Genomic DNA, 22163 nt, shown 5'->3' with positions numbered 1-22163 from the left:
GTATATTCTGATACTTATACATTTTCATTTTAATTTTTTCAAATCTTAAACTTGTCATATAATCATAAATAGATACTTATTACAAAAAGAGTGCTTATCTTTCTATACGTTTTACAGCCAAGTGAGTAAGTACTTAACACTCATACATTTACACGGATCACCCATACAATCGATTAGTCATTTATTCCTAAATATAGTATATTAAATTTTCGAGTTTAAACTGAACTAAAAACGATGATTCTTAAGATTATATTGCTTCATTGAACTCGAGCTGAAGTTCTTCGACCTTAGTCTAATTAATCGGCTTTTGATTTTACGTTGGCATAACTCGTTTTTTCTACATGGCAATCTTCAAACTTCAAACGACTTGCATGGAGCAAGTTGGCATATGGCGCGTCTCTCGAGTCGCAACGGACAAGATCTGCCTCCGTTTTGTGGGTGTCGCTGTAAAAGAAGGTTTTATTTTCAAATTTTTTTTTTTTATTATTTTATTTATTTATTTATTTATTTATTTATTTATTTATTTTTTTTAATAAATAGTAATGTCAAATCAATATCAATCAACAGTAATGTAAATAGTTAAAGAAATGTCCGTACCACGATGTAGCGTGTACTGATCATGCGACCCATGCCGCAAGTCACGTTGCAATCGGTCCAGGGAGACCACTCGGAAACTTCGCAGTCGACTGGCGTCAGTTGTCGTTGCTTGGTAGGCAGCGGCAGCACATCCGACGATCTCAACGAGGCCAGTCGATCCTCGGGTGCGTGACGCGCCACGACAACATCGGAATTCGCCGTCGATGCCGATTCCAATGTCGGAACTACGCTCGACGAATCCTTTGAAATTGAAAATTCATCGATTGAGTCGAGGTTTGCAAAATTTGTTATTGATCGCCACTTTGTGTATACTTACGGCGGCACAGGAATTCGTGCAGTCGTCGTAAGTTCGGAAATTGTTTCTATTGCCGCGGCAGCCACCGTAGACGAAGGACACACAGGCGCGCTTTTCCGGGTCGTAGGCCCATCTCTCGAAGTAACCTCGGCAGGGTCCTTTGTGAATTTTCTCTGAGCAAATGCCTGTAAAAATTCGATCGTTAAAAATTCAACCAATCGAGTTTTACACGTAACATTAAATAATCGTTCATTGACCTTTAGCCGCAGCCGCTGCGAACGTACAATCGGCTTGATCGAGACAGGGTCGTTGCTGTATCAGCAGCACCTTCCTCGAGCAATCGGCCCGGAGCTCCGGCGAGACCAGCAGAGTACGGCTGCGGCTCTTGACTCCGTTGCCGCAGGTAGCGCTGCACGCGGACCATTTGGACCAGTCGGAAACCTACGAGCAATGCATATATACATAATACACACGAGGCATAAATTATCGTGCATCTCGTTCTCCGACCGAAGCTGTAAAATTTTACATAACGCTAATTACGCGCGCGTACGTATAATGTTAAACGTACCTTGCAGACGTCGTCCTGCTGCTCGGAGGCGTCTTGCGGGCAGGCCGGCAGGACGCATCGATCCTTCTCCGTGAGTTTAGTGCGCAAGCACTTATTTTGATGGTCGGCGCGGCGCAGTCTTCGCCAGCGCGTCCTGAAAGCGACTCCGCAGGTCGCGCTGCATTCCGACCAGTCGCTCCAATCGGTCGTTTCGCATTCCTCCACCAAGGACCCCGCCAGCTGTTGGAACTTTTCGTTTTCTTTTTTGCTCAGCGTCGGTGCAATCCTGTATTTGCGAACACGCATGCGAAAAATGCATTTTAAAATTATTTGCGCGCATAAAAATGGAAATCGCGGGCGGGGGGTTTTTTTTTAAAGAGCTCTAAACGGCGCGCGCACTTGGTGCAAGGTCGAGAAATCTTTCGAATGTAAAGCAAACGAAGGTGCAACAGCACAACGGTAACGCAACAAAAAGTATAATTACAGAAGTGAGCAAGGTACAAAGAGAAGAAGAAGGAATAAGAACGTCGGAACTTCGCTGTTGAGATATATTTACATGAAAATTAATGTAAAAGTGGGGGATGTTTTTTTGTTACGGGTGAATTTAATTACATACGAAATAATTCAAATAAATGTGATTCGAATTGAATTTGAGTATTATTCATAAATCGAATAATATGAGTTTTACATGAAATTTAATGTAAAACTCTTTTCATTTCCATTTATTTGGTGAAGTTTTGCTCAATTTCCTATATTTACAAGGAAAACGTGTATTTTAAAGAAACAATAATTATGAATTAATTATTATTATCATAAAAGTATTATCTTTAGATTCATCAAAATAGAAAAAAGTACCATATTTTGAAATTTCGCTTTTCGACTTATACAATTATTTCCATTTTCCTACTTTGAGATTTACAAATAAAGGTACTCGCCACCTAGCGGTATAGGGTGGCCTTAATTACGATTAACTTTACAATTTTTTGATCATGAACGCGAAATAAATATCTATTAAACATCAATATTTACATAATGTTTACATCGAATCAAATCCTTTTAATTTATTTTTGCTTTAGAAATAATATTTGTGATTGAATTCTCATGCCAGAGTACTTTATATAAAATTCAATAGCAGTTTAGTTAATTTTAATGCCTAATTTTACAATCTGCATTAAATAGGTAAGTTTTTTTATTTTAACTCACTTGCATTCTCCGTTAGCGCCGAGGCATATCTCCTGGGACACGAGCTCCTCGTTGCAGCCGATCAGCGTGGCGCGCTCCGGATTTCTGTAACTTCTTTTGCGCGTCCTTACTCCCTTTCCGCAGTTGACCGAGCATGCCGACCACTCGGAGTAATCCGTCATGGCGCAGTCGTCCTCGCGCCGATCGCCCAAGCCGCTGCCGCTGTCTGTCTCCGCTGCGTAAATTTATAATAATAGTAAATATAAACAATACATCGGATATGAACACAATTTTTTTGTCGATACAGACTCAAAGCGCGTAGTACCCTTTTTTGTTGTTGCTATAGCTATTTACGTGCTACGTACATGCACTTATACATAATGACGGTTTTTTTTGTGAGTAAAGTGAAAATACATAAGCGCCTCGAATTGTGTAAGCTTTTGTTTTTTGCATGGTTTAGCTGTATTTTGTATTTTACGCACGCGCAATATATGTAAAAGCAAAATGCAGCGAACGTTTTCATCGACTTACCTATTGTGAGATCGTCGTATGTTTTATGATATATATGACGCTAAATTAATAGGGAATAATTTGAACCAATTTTTTTAGAGGTGGAGATGATTTAGTAAAAACAAAAGACCCCTTGACAAAATGTTATAAAACCATGTATGGATTTTAATACTTAATTTATTACTTATAGTTAAATCTTAAAATTCCAACGTAATACTGATATAATTAATAGTTAATAGTCCACGCGATGAAAAAAATTGTTACGTATCGAACGATATAGTAGATGCATTAATTCGATTGCCACTCGTCGTCCCAATCTTTAAATGACTCACTGTTGCCCGATGCGGCGGCGATGTCACGCACATCGAAGTCCGTCACGTCGTGCGACTGCTGCTGCTCGTAGCAGCTCTTCTTGATCAACTCGTCCCTGTCCAGGTAGAGCCTGGCCACGGGCAGCATCGGCCTACCGCTCGGGTCGTAGAACGGCGAGCGCGGATCCTCCGGATACATGGTGGTGATGGGCTTCATGAGCTCGCGCGGTCGCGTCTCCGCGTTGGCCGACATGTAGCTGATGCCGCTGTCGGTGCCGGCGTCCCACGGATACAGGTCGATGGTCATGCGCCTGATCCAGCTGCAGTCGCGCTGGCAGAGATTCAGCTTGCTGACGCCGACGACCCAGTCGGGCGACGGGCCCATCGACGAGGCTATCGACAGCAGCGGATGGCGACGGTCGACCCTGCGGATCGACGCGAGATTAGGATTCGTGGCGCGTTGGTTCGTTCGATGCACTTTATCAATTTGAGTGAATAATTCTATGAAGAAATTCTTAAAATTCGAGCCCGAATCCAAATTGTAATTTTTGTTCATCGAGATTCTTGGGATACAGGTAAACGCGTGACAAAGGAAATATTCATAGGTATTTTTGTATTACACAGGATGAAAATTTAGATCGCGATTTTAGCCTCGAAATTGAGGATACTTTCAATAAAATGTCTCAATGCAGAGTATATTATATCGTGACTCACTCGAAACTGGCCGACGTGTTGCTGTTCATGCTCGGATACCAGAGGCCGGGCGCCTTGATGAAGGTCTTGAGGTAGCGCTGCTTGGCCTGGAACTCGCCCTCGAGGCCCGCCACCGAGCCCCACTCGGCGAGCTGGCGGAAGCCGTCGCTGGCCACGTGGTCACGGCCCCAGAACGAGAAGTTCGTCTCGTGCGTGGCGCCGATTACGTCGCTGAAGCGCGTCAGCCAGACGCTCTGCGGAAAGTCTTTGGGGTGCGTCTCGTTCGACCAGATACCCTCGAGGACCATCTGTGGCAGGACACGTTATTTTACGGATTTTCGTAAAACCTTTTTATTGTTTGAAATTATTATGAATACAACTGTGGCTTCGCATGTAGTTTTATTTTTGACCAATTATGAGTATTTATACTCAGCGATACTTTGTTTTGCCACTTGCGAATTTATAATACTCCATCTGTTGACGAAATCAAAAAGCTCATTATCTAACATGACACCCTGATTATTATGATAAATCTTGTTACTATAACAAATTAATTTTAGAATAATAATACTTATTATTATATTCTCTACAAAAATATAACTCATTTGAAAAATTAGAAAAATGTAAGGATTAATATACTAGTGGCACCTCGAAATATATCATTCTAAAATGGCCGTTTGTTATCATAACAAAATTGATCATAAGAATTAAAGTTGTCACGATTATGAGCTTCTTGATTTTATCAACAGATGGAGTATTGCGAATTCGCAAGTGGCAAAACAAATTTCCGATTAGTATAAATTCTGATAGTGTTGGAATTTGTTAAGTGCTTCCCAGTCATATCTGATCGGGTGAGCGCGACGCTGTGCGTCGTCGCGGGCTTTGACTGAGCTTACGCTCGCCACTTGTAACCGACTTACGTACGACTACACGTCACCGAATAAACCGCTCATATGATTATTATATGATTAATATAAAAGTCTACCTATACTGTTTTATGAATCCAGTGCCTTCTATAGATAATTGGTCAAAAACGGCAGTCATGTGTTTTTTGGTGTTCAAATAACCTCTCCAGGCGCTTTGGATACAGACTTAAACCCACGAAAACCGAGCGAGCGAGCGCGATGACCGTATAGCTATATAGACTCCTCAGATGCGGAGTCTATAGAGCAAATATTCTAAAAATTATCTTGTATCGTAACGAGATGAATCATCGTTCAATCAATGGTGTCATATATGATTACGAGCTTCTTTATTCCACCAACAGATGGACTACATAGTAAATACGCAAGTGACAAAACAAATTTTTCCACATATAAATAGTACCTGTACACTCCAAGTTATTTTATGCTTTTGACTCTACTATTATTCCGGCTTACCTTGTACTTGGCCTCGTCGCAGGCGCAGCATCGCAGCGTGTCGAGGCTCTCGGTCTCGCGGGGGCTCATCTCGCAGAAGACGCGCTGCAGGTGGCCGTCGCCGGCGTACCAGCGCGTCGGGCCCTCCATCACCATCGCCGTGAAGACGACGCAGCCCGAGCCACGGGGCGGCGCTCGCCACAGCACCTGCACCTCGGACTTGGGCCGGTCCGACGACTCGGACACGGTGTTGACGCAGTCCTCGTTGAACTCGGTGAGCGAGTCCGGGAAGATCTGGAAGTAGCCGGTGCGCGGATAGGGCCGATCGAACGACGAGGGCGACTGCGCGTCCACCGACAGGGTGAATCGCTCGAATCGCTCCAGTTGATCAAAGTCGCCGGATCCTAAGTGCAAAAAAATTCGTACATGACAAAAGAGTGAAAAAAGTGACGAAACGGCTTGAAATTGCATAACACGTTTGAAACGTCCGCCTTATACCTTGTAGACCGATGGTGTAGACGGCGTTGGGTATGTACTTGTCGTACTCGCCGCTGATGAGTATGCGATAGCCGCCGTCGCCGGGCAGCCTCGTGGCGGAAGTTTGCTCGGTCTTGGGTTTCAGCGGACATCCAGCCCGGGCCTGGCCGATGACGACACAGCACAGCCAGGCTAAGCCTATTGAACGCCGCATCACCGCCGGTATCATCATCGTCGTCGTGTAGCGTGTAGTGCAGTGCAGCGCACCTTTAACTACCTGCCGCCGCCGCTGCGTTTTACGAGCTTATGGTACGTAGAGCAGTGTGCACCTTTTGGAGAAGAGAGTAAACGAATGAGGAGAGAGCATGAGAGACAGAGATAAAATCATATTTCATGGCGTTTACACAGAGAGCTCAACTACGATTAGTCAGTTAGTTGGCTCGTTATATTTTGATTTTGTAGTTATATATCGTGTAGCAATTAAACTTGAGATTCACAGTAAAATTGTCACAAAAAATGTGTATTAATTAAGAATTTTAATCGTGCTCCTATACATATTTTAAGAGAACTCGTGTAAGTATGCTGCATATTTCAAAAATAAACACTGTGTGCAGTTCTCTCGCTTCTAAAACGGTGCGAGCTCGTAAGTCAAAGATACGCCAAAGTTTTGTTTGCAACATATCTCCGCGCGCGTCGACGTTTACACGCTTCACCTTTTCTCACATCCTCTTCGGACGTTTTTTTTTCTCTGCTTCCATCGAAACTTTTTAGCGATTCAAGGTGAACGCCAAACGTTAATAGTTATAAGCGCGCGAGCGCGTTTGCATCTCTTGAAAGCATGAGCACTTCGGTCTTTCTGCACAAGTTTTAAAATGCGTGCGTACGATAAAGAGACAATGCATTTGCATATTGTGCGCAGCGGCTATAGCCTTTTATAAAACGCATCGACGAATGAATTCGCTTCTTTCGATGCATCTCTCTCTCTCTCTTTCTCTATCTCTCGTGTTCAAAACGAACAAAAAAAAATCACGACTCGTGCGTCGAATTATCGGTCGATGATCGCGAGAATGAAAAATAGCGCGCGACGCGTAAATGTATCGAGCAATTAAATGGGAGGGAAGAAAAAAACAATTATTTTTTTTTTATCTTCATTATGAAATATGCAAAACTCCTTGCTGGAGCAAACTTTCTACTTTACACGAAAATTAACGACCTGTTATCAATTATATCTTTCTTGCGCGTGTATGCGAGAGCGCGCACAGACGATATGTGTTAGCCACAGCATTTGCAGGACTGGAAAATTGTGTATCTGAAAAAACTAACTTTCATGAATAGCCAGTTCGACGCAGCGCAAAAAGAGCATCTAATTACAAACTACGCGGGAATGAAAAGTGTATCTAAAAATCTCTCGCCGCATGAGACAGAAAGAGAGAGGAACAAGCTTAATTTTAACGTATAAACGAGATTACCGCAGCGGGGCACTTAAGCCGTCGTCGTCGTCGTGGCTTGGCTCTTCATTGGGAGTACATTTTTTTTGCTTAAAACCACACGAGTGCGACGACGACGTAACGATCAAACGTGTGCACATTTACGTTTTGTCAGAATTATCCCTTTCCCGCAAAAGAAAGCGCCCCAATCATGCGCGTCGCGAAGAAACAAAAGTGCAGCTCGCTCGCTCGCGCCACGTGTCTAATAACAGCTCCCAAGACGCGATTTTCTAGCCGCGTTCGCGCTATCTTATAACGTGCATTGCTGCTTGCTCTTGCACACCTCGATAAATTTCACTCACGGCATGTGTGTGCAGTGCACGTTTTATAGACGCATACGTGCCGGCGAAGAATCGGGATCGCGGGATCGAGTCGATGACTGCTCTCTCGTTTACATGCGGCTGAAATATATTTAAATGGCTAATCGTCGTTATAGACAAAAAAAAGAGAGGCGAACGACTCAATCGAATTGCAGCGATTAAATGAATAAACAAGGTCGTCGTGAAGCGCGACGTGTATGCACAAAGCGCCAAAGGCAGCTGCACTACAGAAACGAGAGCATCTCAGCTGCGACGATTTTCTTCCTTTTTTTTATTATTTCTTATTCGTCTCTTTTGTCGTTGCTCCATTCAACTTTTATGCGCACACTTTTAAAGTACATCCGCCGCGAGACACACCGGGACATTAATCACCGCGCGGCAGAACGTGCGATAAGGCCTATTTCTTCGGAAGCGGATTGCATGCAAAAGAGAGGAAAAAAATATATATACATAATAAACGGCGTGCATAGGCAGTTGTAGTGGTACAATTATTACATGCGTTAATGCCTTTTTTTGCGACCTGCGGCGATGCATGCAGTGTTGTGTGCGGTGCCGCGAGCGCGACCGATGATTATGATGGACGACGACGACGCATACGTAGCGCGGAGAAGAGCGAGAGAGCAAAGGAAACTGCAGTCATTACTCGATTTTATGAGTTTATTGTGCCAACGCTGTGTGTATATGCAGTACGAGCAGTACACATACACACAGACACACGTATAGTAGATACTGACGTACGGAGAGCGAGAAATATAAAGATTTGATGAGTTATGGAAGGTCAGCGTCAAGACGACTCTCGGTGGCACACACACACACATGCATACAAACACAAGTGGACTAATATCTCTTGTACTATACAGTGTCGATGACTTTTTATGTAACGCGCGCGTATACGTATACGCAAAACTCCTCGAGTTGAATAATGGAAAATTGCTTCGTTGTTCCTCCCCTCCCCTTCCTCCTTCTCTATCAAGAGAGTTTATAATCGACTATTGCCATGCGTGTGCGAGCTTTGATTTGCGCGATACGCATCATTTTGGGTCGCGCGCGAATTATGCAACCGATTTGTGTTCTCTTCTTCTGCGGTAAACGCGCGTCAAAGGCGTCATTTTTCGACTGTGTACGAACGTGTATTTATTTATAATGCACCACGGCGTGCAATTATGCGAGCTAGATTAGTTTTTGACGAATCGACGACACAGTGTCGAGAGATGCATCACAAAGTTATATTTGCCGTTATAGGCGTGCGACTCTCTGCATGCATACATATCTCGCGCGTTATTATAACGTTTGCCAAACAAAGCGTGGCAAAATCGTGAACGATTTTATGATTGGATTTCTGAGAAACACAACGGCGCTTAGCGATTGTGTTCCAATCTTACGGAACAACAAAAAAAAACGATATTATTACTGCGGAGCACGGGTCACAATTACACACGTGCATTTTTTTTTTTTTTTTTTAGAACCAAAAGGCGGCTGTGACTAAACGCGAACTCGAGCAGCGCCTGAAAACGTCATGGATTAGGAATTAACGGCCGCGGTAACGCATATTTCTCACCTTCCGCTGCGTCTATATGCGTATCGGTTTCGACGAGGATCGTTACGAGTTTGCATGAGAAAATGAAATGGGGAAAAAAACAAATCATAATAATCATAAAGATGCACACGTGCGAGACGAACGAGACGGCGCGCCACGCGTATAAAATTTGGAGCTTGTAAACAACACAGGCTACCGCGCGTCCGTTTTTAAACTTTAAGTGTATCATCGCGATCGTTTTCCTTATACCAATCGTCTAAGTTTAGTCTATGTAAACGGCTGCTGCGCTCGAATCACACGCAGAACGGCCGCGCGTGAATATAAAAATGATGATGATAACTCTCGTATTTTTCCGGTTCATCATTTTTCAAATGAAAAATAGTTCGACATTATATCCGCCGCGCGACTCTACCGAACGTAGGTCGAGTCGTGTAAATCGTCACGTATCGCAAACGCGAGCGAGAAAACTAACATCTCGGACAAGTGCGGCTGCAACTATATAATGTTAATCGCTAGTATGCCAAAGACTCGCTGCGCTCGATGAATTATAATATCCATCGTGTTGGCATAAGCCAAGGCTTCGCGATATGCATTTCAAATAATATTTATATTTATTATAATGTAATAATATTTGCTCTTCGGGATATCCGATCACGCGCGAGTTCGAGCGAGACATTTGGGTCATTCGCAATTTTTTTCAGATCTTCATTTACAGCGTATACGTATAATATAATAACTGTTATCGGTATAAAAGAACAAAACGAGGTGGAGGATGCTGCGTAGGCTGAAAATATCTCTATCGACATTGATCGAAGATGAGCAATGTATCACCCTTGAAATAATTATTATCCACAGCTAACATTTCAATGCCTCACAGTCGGAAAGAAAAAAAAATTAAATAATTGCCTGCTTTATTTTTCATATGGTGAGTAAACGAAGATCGGTTATTTGTGATTAGAGATGCTTCAGTAATGAAGTAAACAATGCATACAAAATCTGCATTATACTTTATTCTATCATATATTTTCTATCTTCTCAAAAAAGGTACGTTATAGAACAATAAATCGTACTTATCACTTGGTCGTTCCTGCAGCCGATGCTCGATCAGCTTTATAACCGATTCTCCTCGATCTCAAAGCTCACACGTGACTAACGCGCGTCGATTCACGCGTGTCTCTGCGCACTTCACAAAGATACGTCAACTTTGTATACAATGTCACTCGCTCCAGTCCACACACGTGTACAGTATAAATACGAAAATTGTATAATACGGGAGCAACGCACGTCTGCGGCGTGCTAAGGAGGCTCGTCGTAGTCGTCTCTGCTCTGCACTGCGTGTCGTTTACTAATGGAAAGCGCAAAAGAGACTGGCGCGTGGGTCGTCCGCGCGTCGTTCGGTACACGCAGCACACGACGACGACGACGACGACGAGTAAGCCGCAAATACACTATATATATAATGCGTGTGTATCGTATATAGTATATCGCGAGCTCGCGGGCCCCGGCAGCGACTCGAGCAGCATATTCGCACGAGTCGAGCTCCAGCGACGTAGCTCCTTATAGCGCGTGATGCCTCTGTATACTTTGCACTGTACTTGTACTCGCGTCGTCTTAGATATAAACTACACACGCACGTATAAAAGCTACGCGATCGATCAACCGCATGTAGGGGAAAGTATCTGCTCTTCATTTTTTTAATAATGCAAGCAAAAAAAAAAAGAAAAGGGAAAAGAAAGAAGAATCGCGCGTCAAGGCGCATCGATTCGAGTTTCGAGTCGACTGTACGTGCAGTTTTCACTGTATTGCACGCGCGAATACACGTGTTTTATATGTATACGCATATTGACACAGATTTCGCTCTTACTTCGCCTGCCGCGTAGTCCATCGCGGACTCTTGATATGGCAAACGGAAATGAGCGGATTATACAGCATGAATGTGTGCGTGAGCGCGACTCTCGGAGTGGTCTAACTATACGAGAGTCCGTATATCGCGATTAAACTCGAACGCTTTTATTATGATTGCAACCGCGTGCATATAGCTCCTCTATCGGCGATGGTGTATTTGTACTTTTTTTATTTTCAAAATGATTGATGTGTGCTTTTGCGTTTTTATTAACTCCAGTATCGGCAATTGAATGCCCCGATTGAAATCGCCGTGTTTATGGCTAAATCGATTAAATTAATCTGTATTCTTTATGTACAGTAACACTTAGCTAAACCGATAAAATTGAATAACTTAACTTTCTCTCGCGCGACGTATAAATGGACCGACGATTTTTCGAATTTTGCCGCGCTCGATACGCTCAAAGCTCTCGCAGCACCAGCCGAGCGTTAAAAGCCTACGTTATGGCAACGACGCATGCGTTGAAATATCGACTTTATCGTATCGGCGTTAAAAGCCGCTCGGCGTGTATGACACAGGCGTACTACATGCATGTATGCGTGCACAGCAGCAGCAGCAGCCGACGACGTTCCCCTTCTCATATATTATTATATACACACTTCGGAGCCGCTGCGCACTGCGTACGAGTAGCTAACACAACAAGCATCGTCGTCGTCGTCGTCGTCGTGCAGGCGGCTGACACACACTTACTCGGGGGCAAGCTCCCCCTCGCGCTTATTCCAGGCAGCAGTTCGACAAAGGCAGAGCTGCACTATACCACGCGACGACGACTATCCACACCCGGCTGGACTGTGTGTGTGTGTGCGAATGTTTATGTGATTATTGCTGTGATGTTGTTTTGACGTTTAAGCGGTAGTACGGTGTGGTGCAGTGCGGTGCAACTAAAAAACAATGCTGTCGTTGACCTCGCCAGTGACAACAACAACAACAACGTGCTGCTGCCACTACTGCTTATGTATTAAGAAAAATTTCGACGACACGATAACGCACAAAGAGGAGGAGGCCGCTCACAACGACTCGGTGCCAAAGCAACGCAAGCGACGACCATGATAAGGAGTTTCGACGTTGTATTTCGTTCGTAAGGAAAGAAGAGAGAGAGAAAAGAAGGTCGAGGTATTTGAATATTCAAGTAGAGGCGATAGAAGAAACACGAGATAAGAAGCGAGACAGCTGCTGCTGCTGCTACGAGCTCGAAGAAAATAAACAGTGGAACTTGCACGCAAGCACAAAACAATAGACACACAAAGCGCAATGGCGGGCTGCAGTACGAAAAGCTTAGGACGACCGCCCACGATGCTGGAACAATTGCTCGAGGAGATCAATTTTCAACGCACCAAGGAGATGAGACAGTTGATCAAAGATGGTGAGAAAGAGAGAGAGAGAGAGCTTTGAATTTATTTGTCCGTTTATCAATAGGAAAAAAGTGTGTCTCGCGAGATAAGAGTTTCGTCACACCGGCCGTATGTTAAAATGCGTGTCTATCGTGGGCACTATCGCGCAAACAAAAATGTAATCTCCATCGATTCGATTTTGGCAAAAACAAGAGCTACTCGTGAATCGAACGAATCGTTTTTGAGATAGCTTCGATCACCCGCACCGCATGCATGTATACAACGCAATAATAGCGCAAATTTATCGGTGCCGCGGCGTAATGTTGCATGATTCATCATCGCGCTCGTACTTACCTATGTTATACTTACGTACGTATAACGTGCAGCGCGCAACTTTCTTATCATATGTTAGGGATCTCGCCGCGCGTCGATTGTGTATGTCTAACACATACACCGACCAGCAGACAACATACGTTTTGGCGTGCGCGTTTGTTTATATCGTATTTGATACACATCTATAATATTATGTTGACTACATACGCAACGATACATTTAATTTACTCAATTGTATAATGACTCTCCTCGGCACATGCGTTAATATAGAAGGACGACTTCTTTTATACGCTGCACATCGCGGCGATGATGAAAAAAATGGAGATTATCTGTCCAGCGTATATAATACGTAACCAGCCGCGCACCGTACGCAACGATTCTAATTTTACAAATCGTTGAAAAAAAGTTTATGCAATAAACACATCGTTATATCGACGGTAAAGATTTTTTTGCGAAAGAATACAGTACCGAAACAATACAGTCCAAAGTAGCTACATAGCACACAAATATAATAGAACAAAGTATATAAAACGATTATGACGACTTTCGCATTTTAATTGAAGCAGCCTTGCGCCGCTAATATGTTATGATACATGCCTAGTGTAGCGCGCGGCCTTAGCCGAACGACACGCAGCCGTGTTCACAGCATGCGATGTTACATACATACATATTATATCGATTACTTATTCAAAACCGAGGAGTCATTTTTCGAACAAATGAGCCTAGTCAGCTGCACCGCGCGACGACGAGGGAAAGAGGGCTACTTTACTGAAAAAATCGATTCGAGCGAGAGAAGCAACGTCGAGTCCCCGACGCGATTTTGCTCCGAAAAATTAAACTTTCGCTTGCGTTGCATCTTTTTAAAATGAAGAAAACACTGTAGCTCGATTAGAGCACAGAGATTCGTGCCAGCTGTTTCGTGCCTGCAGGCCAAGTGCAGAGCAAAGATAGAGACTTTATAAATAACGAATTTCTCGGGTTTCATTTTCTCGGGAGAATAATTAAGAAATCTTCATTCTTCGCGAGTTTGAGTTTCATTAAGCGCGCGAATATTGAACTAGAAAAGGAAAAACAAACAACTTTTGCGATGCCATTAACGTCGCTCATTTGTACTTTCGCAGATTCAGGATTCGTCATGCTGCACGGCACTACCTACTGGACGGATCTGTTCGTGCGGCACTTTCTATTCCAGGCCGAGCACACGATCGACGGTGACGATCTGCTCTTCTTCGTGCGCAAGAAGCACATCAAGTCGTCGTCCAAGTTCCTGCCAAAGTTCGAGACCGAGGTCGACGTTTTTCGCAAGGACAGCAAGAAGCTGCCGATCGGCGACCCGGACATCGACTGGGAGGAGACGGTCTATCTCAATCTCGTGGTGCATCAGTTCGATTACACGCTCACACTCGCCATATGCACGAGAACGAGCCCCAAGGAATTGCAAGTGAGTATACACTAGGTAATCTCTCGCAACGCAGCAGCTTGATCTAAATTCAATCCGCTGCCTGCCTCCAGCTGGCTGGCAGAGAGCCTTCCGAGCTTTCAGTTTATTATTATTATTTTTTTTTTTTTCATCAAAGCTTTAAAACGTGATGAGATTCACCTGTTGCTACACTGAGTAATATAGAGAAAAACTTTTTTCACACACCTGTACATACTGCATTTTCATTTGCTGCTGCGAGCGTTGAGAGCTTCGAGCAATTTACTTAATGGAAAATTAATTTCGCTCTTCTCTTCCTTCCTGTGATGCCCTTGCGGCAGGTATTGCGCAGACATTCCCAGAAGGTGTACGCCAGCCCGAGTCGTCGGCGCATGGACGCCAAGGGCGAGCTCGAGGAGATGACGTATCCGCACATCTGCTTCATGGTGGACAATTTCGACGAAGTTTTCTGTGATATACTAGTCAGGGACGGGGAAATGGTATGCGTGGAGCTGGTCGCCTCGGATCGCGAGGGCGCCATCCAGGGTGTCATTTTTCTCGGCTCAATTAGATACGACGCGCTGAAAAAAGTCTACGACGCTAGAGTGAGCTTCATTTCTCGTTTCTTAATTATTTGAAAGCATACTTAATGTAGCGTATTCATTTAATGCGCCTGTTTATAGTCAAGCTTGAGCACAAAGATGGCCCAGCGCATGACATTCGGCCTATTCTCAGGCGCTGGATCGCAACGAGTAGAATTCGTTAGAATGAAGGGACCTCAGGGTAAGTAAAAAATGATTAGGAAATTGATTAAACCTACACCGAGGAAAAAATTTTATTGAAACAATCACGAAGTGAATGAAATATCATTTCATATTTCATATTTCACAAAATGAATGAAATAAATAAATAAAATTAATAAAATTGTGATTACTACGATGAAATATTTGATGGGCAGACATACCAAGTAAATATTTCACTAAATTGACAAATTGCTTCATATTTAAGATTACTTGATTCATCAAGTTGATGAAACTAGTTCCATTCAAAATGTTGTTACGAAATATTTTATCGAAACAACTCAATATTTCATTGGTATATGCCAAGTAAATATTTCACTAAATTGACGAAATACGTCATAGTAAGGACTACTTGATTCATCAAGTTGACGAACCCAGTTTCATTCAAAATATTTTTACGAAATATTTCATTGATTTAATGAACTGTAATAAAAAAGGAGCCTAATGTTTTGCCGCTAGAGGGCATTCAGCAACTATTTTTTCGTATCCGCAAGTGACGAAATATCATTTAGATTAGTATATAGGCTGTTTTCACAGTCGTCGGTGACGGTCACAAATGACCAGCTGATTTGACTGGAGGCCAAACAAAGCGACCGTCCGTATACTTTACATGTTAAAGTTGGTTGGTAAAAGTTCTTGTAATTAGTTTAACGTTCGGTAAAAAAATAAACAAAAAATATCTGGAGAAAGCGGAAATCCTTGTGTATCGAAATATCGAAGCGGTTTTTAGTTAAAGTCTTTAGATTGTAAATAAAAAAACATTGAAGTTTCGGCTTTTTTGTCTGTTATATTGTCAATAAACTCTAATAAAATAGTTATTAAAAGTGGTTTTTTGGGTTGCAATACAAACCCTCAAGCGGAGAATTGTTTATTCTTTGAAATTACCAATGTAAAACTAAAAAACAATCGTAATTAAGAATACTATCTTTCCACCAACAGCAGACTTAGTTTGGAAGACGATTGCGAGATCATTTTCATAAGTTTTCGAAATTACGATTGTTTTTAAGTTTTTGGTAATTTCAAAGAATAAACAATTCTCCGCTTGAGGGTTTGTATTGCAACCCAAAAAACCACTTTTAATAACTATTTTATTAGAGTTTATTGACAATATAACAGACAAAAAGCCGAAATTTCAATGTTTTTTATTTACAATTGTTCGATATACATCGAACATGTATATTTTATAAAAAAAAGAAGGTTGCATAGCAACCGCTGTCGGGTTGTTCGGAGTAATGATAAATAAATTCATTCTCCAGGTAACCGTGAAAAGAAGAGGAGCTACGCTCATCGCTCTCTCTTTCTTTGCAACAATTTCTTTGATTACCGTAAATCATAAATTTGATTTACAAAGGTGCTCTCAATTGAGCAAATTGTACTTTGTACCAAAAATAAACGTGAGTTTTTTTCATAAGATTTTTTCTCACGAAAAACAAACTGTGTCGCTCATTGGAACATTTCGGGATTTGTCAACCGACTGATGGTCTCGACGCAACAACAATCTAAAGACTTTAACTATAAACCGCTTCGATATTTCGATACACAAGGATTTCCGCTTTCTCCAGATATTTTTTGTTTATTTTTTTACTGAGCGTTAAACTAATTATAAGCACTTTTACCAACCAACTTTAACATGTAAAGTATACGGGCGGTCGCTTGGTTTGGCCTCCAGTCAAATCAGCTGGTCGATTTTTGACCGTCACTGACGACTGTGAAAACAGCCTATAAGGAAGGTTCATCTTTAAACAAGTAACCAATAGATCTGGCTTTAACCAAGCACTTGAAACAATGAAGCCTTGGTTGATCGGGCCAAATATTTTTCTTAGAGTAGATATAAATGAATATCATCTCTTTTGTTTGTAGGAAAGGGACATGCGGAGATGGCGGTGACGAAGCCCAAGGGCTCGGGCGCCGAGACGCCGACCTCGGAGCCGGGATACTGCGTGACGGACGCTCTCTGGGACGCCGAGTGGGACGACGCCGAGGAGATGTTTCTCTGCCGGCATCAGCGTCGACTCTCGGATCCGAGCTCGAATCTGAACAATTTTGCGCGGGGCGGCTGGCGCACCAAGCCCGGCGACAGCGCCGGCTCCAAGGCGCGCTCGGAGAACGAGGGCCTCGACTCCATGGCCAACGGACTGAACGAGATCGAGGCCGGCGACGTCAAAGACGGTACAGTGACGATTTTTCAGTTCTATTCGTGATATAATGAATAGAGTGCATTATATGTCGACGACAACTTTCTGCCAATGATTTTACATTCTTTAGTATAAAATTTCGATCGATATTTATATTATTTATGAATTTGCTCTTAACGAAAGCTCATTTTATGAAAAAATTCGCTGCATACAATTCGAATGGAGCTCGACCCCTTTGCATTGCCTCTTTCTATTTATCTCGCTTGATGCACGATTTTACCGTATCATATCGTTGCTTGCTAAAAACATTTTTATGCTCTCTTAACATGCATTGTTATCATTTTTTTCAATATTTATTGCTCGTTTTTTGCAAGGCTGGTTATATCGCATCAGCATAATTGCATTGTTACTCCAAGTCATTTGGGCCGATACATACACAAATGTTCGTTCATGCTATTAATCAATAAATTCATACATTCTCTAACTTTTTTCATAAATTCATGTTGACGTCAATCTTTTCTCTAAATAAAATTTCAATTTAAAATTTCCATGAAAAATATCTTGATCAAATAAAGATTCTTCAGTCAATTTTTTTTTCAAAGATAATATTTGAATCCAAAAAAAGAAAATAACCCTTATTAGATACACAAATAGAACCAGACTAGTTCCATTGCATCGAAAGTTTAGAACTTATAATTAGTAGAAATATTACCTCGTGTGTACACTATAGCGTTAGATAATATTAGTATAGAATTTGATATTCACATCCCCCGAATAAATACTTCAGAATTTGAAACAATACGAAGTACATAATCTAATTCTACCTCTCCACCTCCACTAAAATAAACTACACTTTTCCGTTCAAATCAAATCATTACTGCTTATCAAATAGTATGACTCAAATTTTAGCTCGGCTACTACGTAATAAAGCCTACTAGTATTTGATATCGTGATTGCGATAGCCGTAATGATTTCATTGAAATTTACAACTTTGAATGTGCAAACAAACGTTAGATTAAATGAACGTCAACCTTATTAAGTCTGGACAACAACTCCGACACGTAATGAAAATACCAAAGCACCAATTATACAACTCGCACAAACCAACCAAAAGAAAAACAAAATTCAACCAATGAACCAACGCACCAAACAACGAATGCGCCTATATAAACCAGCTGAAAAAAAAAGAGAAACATTTGTATGATTTATTTTCGTGGATTGCAAACACGCTCTCAGGCGATGACAACGAGACGTACGATCGAGAAATCAAAGCACGTCAGAATCTGCAACAGCATCAGCAACGACATCAACGACGAGCGTCTGGCCAGTACTGGTCGGCCCAGTCGTCGCCGGTCCTGCGCAGCAGATTTAACCACGAAAGTCCGAGACATCGATGCAATGCCGCCGCTAATCGTCTCGCTGCAGCGAGAAGAGAATGTAACACCAAAATCATAACTGCAGGCCTGCAGCCTCGCGGTGAGATTTATACTACACAACACGTCCTTTCGGTCGGAAAGTAAAAAATCCGATTAAAATCGCGCGATACGTGTATGATAACTGATCCTCTTTTCTTGGAGAATCTTGGAAAAAAAAGAAGAAATTAAAATTCGAGAAAGGAACTGGTCCGAAAGCCCGAATGATTTTGACTCTAACGAGTGCTGAATTTTTTTTTTATTTTTCATTTTTTGAAGCATCATTCGCTAACGTAAAGGCGCAGTTTTTATTTTTGCAATTTTTTTTTGCTGCTTGAAATTTGATTTTCATAAAAATACTGTAGAGTAGAGAATAATGCCAAAAGCTGCGTTCGTTATTTCCAAGATCCTCTAAGATTCGTAGGACCAAAAAAGTTCCCAATTTTGGGCATATAACGCTAAGAAGACCGGCGCTCGAGAGCAGCACGAGAGAAAAAAAGATTGAGTAAAGACCGAGAAACAAAGAGCTGATGGACACGTGTGTATCCTCGCAGGTCCTTCGAGGCAAAATTCCGTCAATGGAGATCATCATCGTCAAGAAGCAGGAGTCATTCAGCCGCAAACGATCGAAGTCGGCAGCGAGACGCTGCCGGCGAGCAGCGGCAATTCGCCCACCGACGACGACGTCGTAGTGCGTCAGAAAATCGATTCCAACGCGATAATCGTCAACGGCCGTGAAGAATTGCCCCTGCAGCAGGACGAATCGTCGTCGGTGGCAGCCTCTCCCGTAGCGTCCGGCGATCCGACGCCTGCCTCGCTTTTTCAATACTATCATCAGCAAAACAATCGTCATCAGCAACGCAACAATCATCATCATCGTTATCCGCATCATCATCATCATCATCAGCAGCAGCAGCACAGTAGTAGCTCATCCCCCCGCAGCGAGCGTCACACGCGTCCGGGACGCTCGCGGAGTCTCGCCAGTGCTGGCGGCGGCTGTGACAGAATCATGTCTTCCTCGTACACTAGTAGTAGCAATTACGACAAGGACGATATTTTCAATACATCGACGACAAAGTCGAACGGGAATAACGATCATAACGGTGATCACAACGAGACAACAACGACGACGCCGACGACGACGACAACGACGACGACGACGCCGACGAGGAGCGAGAGAAGCGCTACGCTGCCGAGGCAGCGCAGACGGCGAGCCTTTTCCGGGCCGATCGGCGCGACGAATCCGCTGCCGCCGCATCGCGTCACGCCCGACGGCACCGCTATCTACTACTGGTGCGAGCTGCCCAGGCGCAACGGCTCACAGGGTAATTTTCGTACAAAAACATGCCCACCACCAACACCACCCCCCGCCCACATTAAGCAACCAAACTCTTTGTCTCTGTCACACACTGTTTCTCTCTATTTCTCTCTGTCTCTCTCTCTCTCTCTCTTTCATCAACAAAATTACTAGCTATGCTGTTATACATGAAGCAAACTACTACCTTACAATACGTACCTGAAACAGAGCTATATGTGATCAAATACAGTAGAGAGTGTCGATTTCACATGGATCCTTTTTTGGGATAATGAACGTGACGGTAAAATTGGGTCCAGAAAATTCAAAGACAATCCAGTGAAATGAGCATAATTTGAAAAATTGAATGGAAATCTAATATTACTGTTATTAAACAATAGAACTCATTAAAGGATCAATGGAAATCAGTTCGATGTATTTCTTTTCTAGTCTAAATTATTTATGTAGAAAAACAAGTAGAAAATTAGTACTACGGCTCCAATACACGAAGAATTGCATTATACCGTAAACACAATTACAACCAGATATTTATGAGGTCGATAAGAAAAAAATGTATCCTAAATGACAGCAATTTCGAGGTTAAAACAATACTATTAAGTGTATTTTACAGCCATAAAAATCATTACTTAATATATCAGGGGATATCGTAATATGTGTGTAACGTATTAAAGCTGAGGTATTGCCATGATTAAATAGAAAAAGCCTTTTATTCTGTTAGGTTTATTACTTTGACGTAATTTTTTAATTACTCGATTAATTCAAAGAATCTTAATTATGCGACCTAATTAAATTTTTTGATTTCTAATCAATGTTTGGCGAACTGAATAGGCCGTCGTTGAAACTAGGCAAACAGTTGCAATATTTAGTCATTGTACTCGATGTTCTTGTACTGAACGCTGTAATGAAAATCGAAAAATATAAAGTTACAAGTAAAGAATTTTTTTAAACATGCAACTTTAGTAAGTAGATGCCACAAATAAAACATAAATTTCAGAGCACGTGCTTCGCATTTCGCTTGTTAGAGAGTTTGGGTACTTAGGGTACTCAAATTATTAAATTGTTTGGTAAAAAAATCGAATGTTCGAAAAAATTATACATTATAATAGTTGAAAATTAAAAAATATAAGAAATCACAATGAATTGCGCTGATTCAACTCACACCAATAGTCTAGCCTCACATGCAAATAGTCAAGATTATCTGCTATAGGTTTTATGTTTTACCCAACACATACCCTTTATCGTTTCTACGACCATCACCAGAGTTACTTTTCTTCAAATCTTGCACTGTTGTTCTATGTTGCTTCTTTTTCTTTTAATTTCAATGTTATTTATTTGCAAAATTTAAAACCGAGCTCGAAACTAGTTAGTTTCAAATTGAATATTCGTAAGATCTGAATATCCTTATCACAATACAAATGAGCATTTATACAATTACATAGAAATACTACTTCATAAATAAAAAAAAAATACAAAAGTAATATATTTAGTATCGTAGCAATTGTTTTATGAGATTTAGAATCGAGTATTTAAGTATTATTTTTGTAATGTTGAATAAAAATTATGTTGTTTGACAAAGTCTGATCGAATAAATTGAATGCAACATAATTTCGGGACTTTATTTTTTAATTTTAGAACTAGACGATGGGGCTTACAATCCTCTATGGACAATGCGAGGATTCACGCAGACTTTTCACTTTTGGAAAGAAAACAAAAGGGCCCAATCTGTTCCGCTCAACGCCTTTCTCACTTACATTACCCTACCTTGGTGGAGCATAGCCAAAGGTATAAGCACATCAAGTATTTAAAAAAAAATTTGTTATCGTCTGCGAACATTTTCAACAAACGATATGTTTGATTTATTTCAGATATTTTGGACCATCGAGAGGGACCGATTTTAACCTTTTAGCCGATATCATAGCTAAGTACGCAACGTGCGTGTTTTTTAGTGTATTTTGCAGTATGTGACTTCGTGCTGGCCAACTTTCTATGTGTACAAAAAAAATGAATCAATCTCAAATATCGACGAAAATTCTATATGAAAATCAGTTTTTAATGTCCTTGTATCCTTAGATAATATGTCATTTTATAATCTACAGTATGTGATACATTGAATAGATACTATGATAAGAGAGGAATAAAATTTTAACTCTGCGTTCAACTTAATGTTTTTGAATCAATTTTTTCACCCACGTCCACTGTATAA

The 22163-nt window shown here is 41.8% G+C and overlaps 2 protein-coding genes across 4 annotated transcripts; one reads left to right on the top strand and one right to left on the bottom strand.

Annotated features, from left to right (window-relative positions):
• Nucleotides 1–3: 3 nt before the first annotated feature.
• LOC106656450 (spondin-1) lies at nt 4–10680 on the bottom strand. Of its 2 annotated transcripts, none has more exons than XM_014377448.1 (11): nt 10599–10680; nt 5992–6299; nt 5515–5897; nt 4157–4443; nt 3464–3867; nt 2643–2856; nt 1461–1725; nt 1150–1333; nt 914–1077; nt 598–837; nt 4–444 (listed from the first exon to the last, which is right to left on the bottom strand). In XM_014377448.1, exons 2-11 carry the CDS (start codon nt 6200–6202, stop codon nt 352–354), a joined length of 2445 nt encoding a protein of 814 aa, XP_014232934.1. In that variant the 5' UTR covers nt 6203–6299; nt 10599–10680; the 3' UTR covers nt 4–351. The 2 variants fall into 2 exon arrangements, with proteins under 2 accessions (XP_014232934.1, XP_014232925.1); XM_014377439.1 differs by having other exon boundaries at nt 10385–10653.
• Nucleotides 10681–11767: 1087 nt separating this feature from the next.
• Nucleotides 11768–22118, top strand: LOC106656473 (uncharacterized protein KIAA0930 homolog). Of its 2 annotated transcripts, XM_014377475.2 has the most exons (9): nt 11768–12580; nt 14003–14322; nt 14640–14903; nt 14982–15081; nt 16959–17267; nt 18470–18709; nt 19200–19970; nt 21593–21742; nt 21826–22118. In XM_014377475.2, exons 1-9 carry the CDS (start codon nt 12469–12471, stop codon nt 21864–21866), a joined length of 2307 nt encoding a protein of 768 aa, XP_014232961.1. In that variant the 5' UTR covers nt 11768–12468; the 3' UTR covers nt 21867–22118. The 2 variants fall into 2 exon arrangements, with proteins under 2 accessions (XP_014232961.1, XP_014232968.1); XM_014377482.1 differs by lacking the exons at nt 18470–18709; nt 19200–19970 and having other exon boundaries at nt 12469–12580.
• Nucleotides 22119–22163: the final 45 nt, after the last annotated feature.

Source organism: Trichogramma pretiosum, unplaced genomic scaffold (assembly GCF_000599845.2).
Source record: "Trichogramma pretiosum strain Unisexual culture from Peru unplaced genomic scaffold, Tpre_2.0 scaffold1, whole genome shotgun sequence".
Taxonomy (NCBI): Eukaryota; Metazoa; Arthropoda; class Insecta; order Hymenoptera; family Trichogrammatidae; genus Trichogramma; species Trichogramma pretiosum.
This window is presented reverse-complemented; position numbering and strand designations above follow the sequence as displayed.

What these genes read in the sequence shown, in the direction of transcription:
- LOC106656473 (XM_014377475.2), top strand. Translation starts at nt 12,469, where the DNA reads ATGGCGGGCTGCAGTACGAAAAGCTTAGGACGACCGCCCACGATGCTG. An exon ending in GAGACAGTTGATCAAAGATG is followed by an intron (nt 12,581 to 14,002) that starts GTGAGAAAGAGA and finishes GTACTTTCGCAG; the next exon opens with ATTCAGGATTCGTCATGCTG. An exon ending in CAGGCGCAACGGCTCACAGG is followed by an intron (nt 19,971 to 21,592) that starts GTAATTTTCGTA and finishes TTTTAATTTTAG; the next exon opens with AACTAGACGATGGGGCTTAC.
- LOC106656450 (XM_014377448.1), bottom strand. Translation starts at nt 6,202, where the DNA reads ATGATGATACCGGCGGTGATGCGGCGTTCAATAGGCTTAGCCTGGCTG. An exon ending in CTACACCATCGGTCTACAAG is followed by an intron (nt 5,898 to 5,991) that starts GTATAAGGCGGA and finishes TTTTGCACTTAG; the next exon opens with GATCCGGCGACTTTGATCAA. An exon ending in CGCCGCCGCATCGGGCAACA is followed by an intron (nt 2,857 to 3,463) that starts GTGAGTCATTTA and finishes AAATTTACGCAG; the next exon opens with CGGAGACAGACAGCGGCAGC.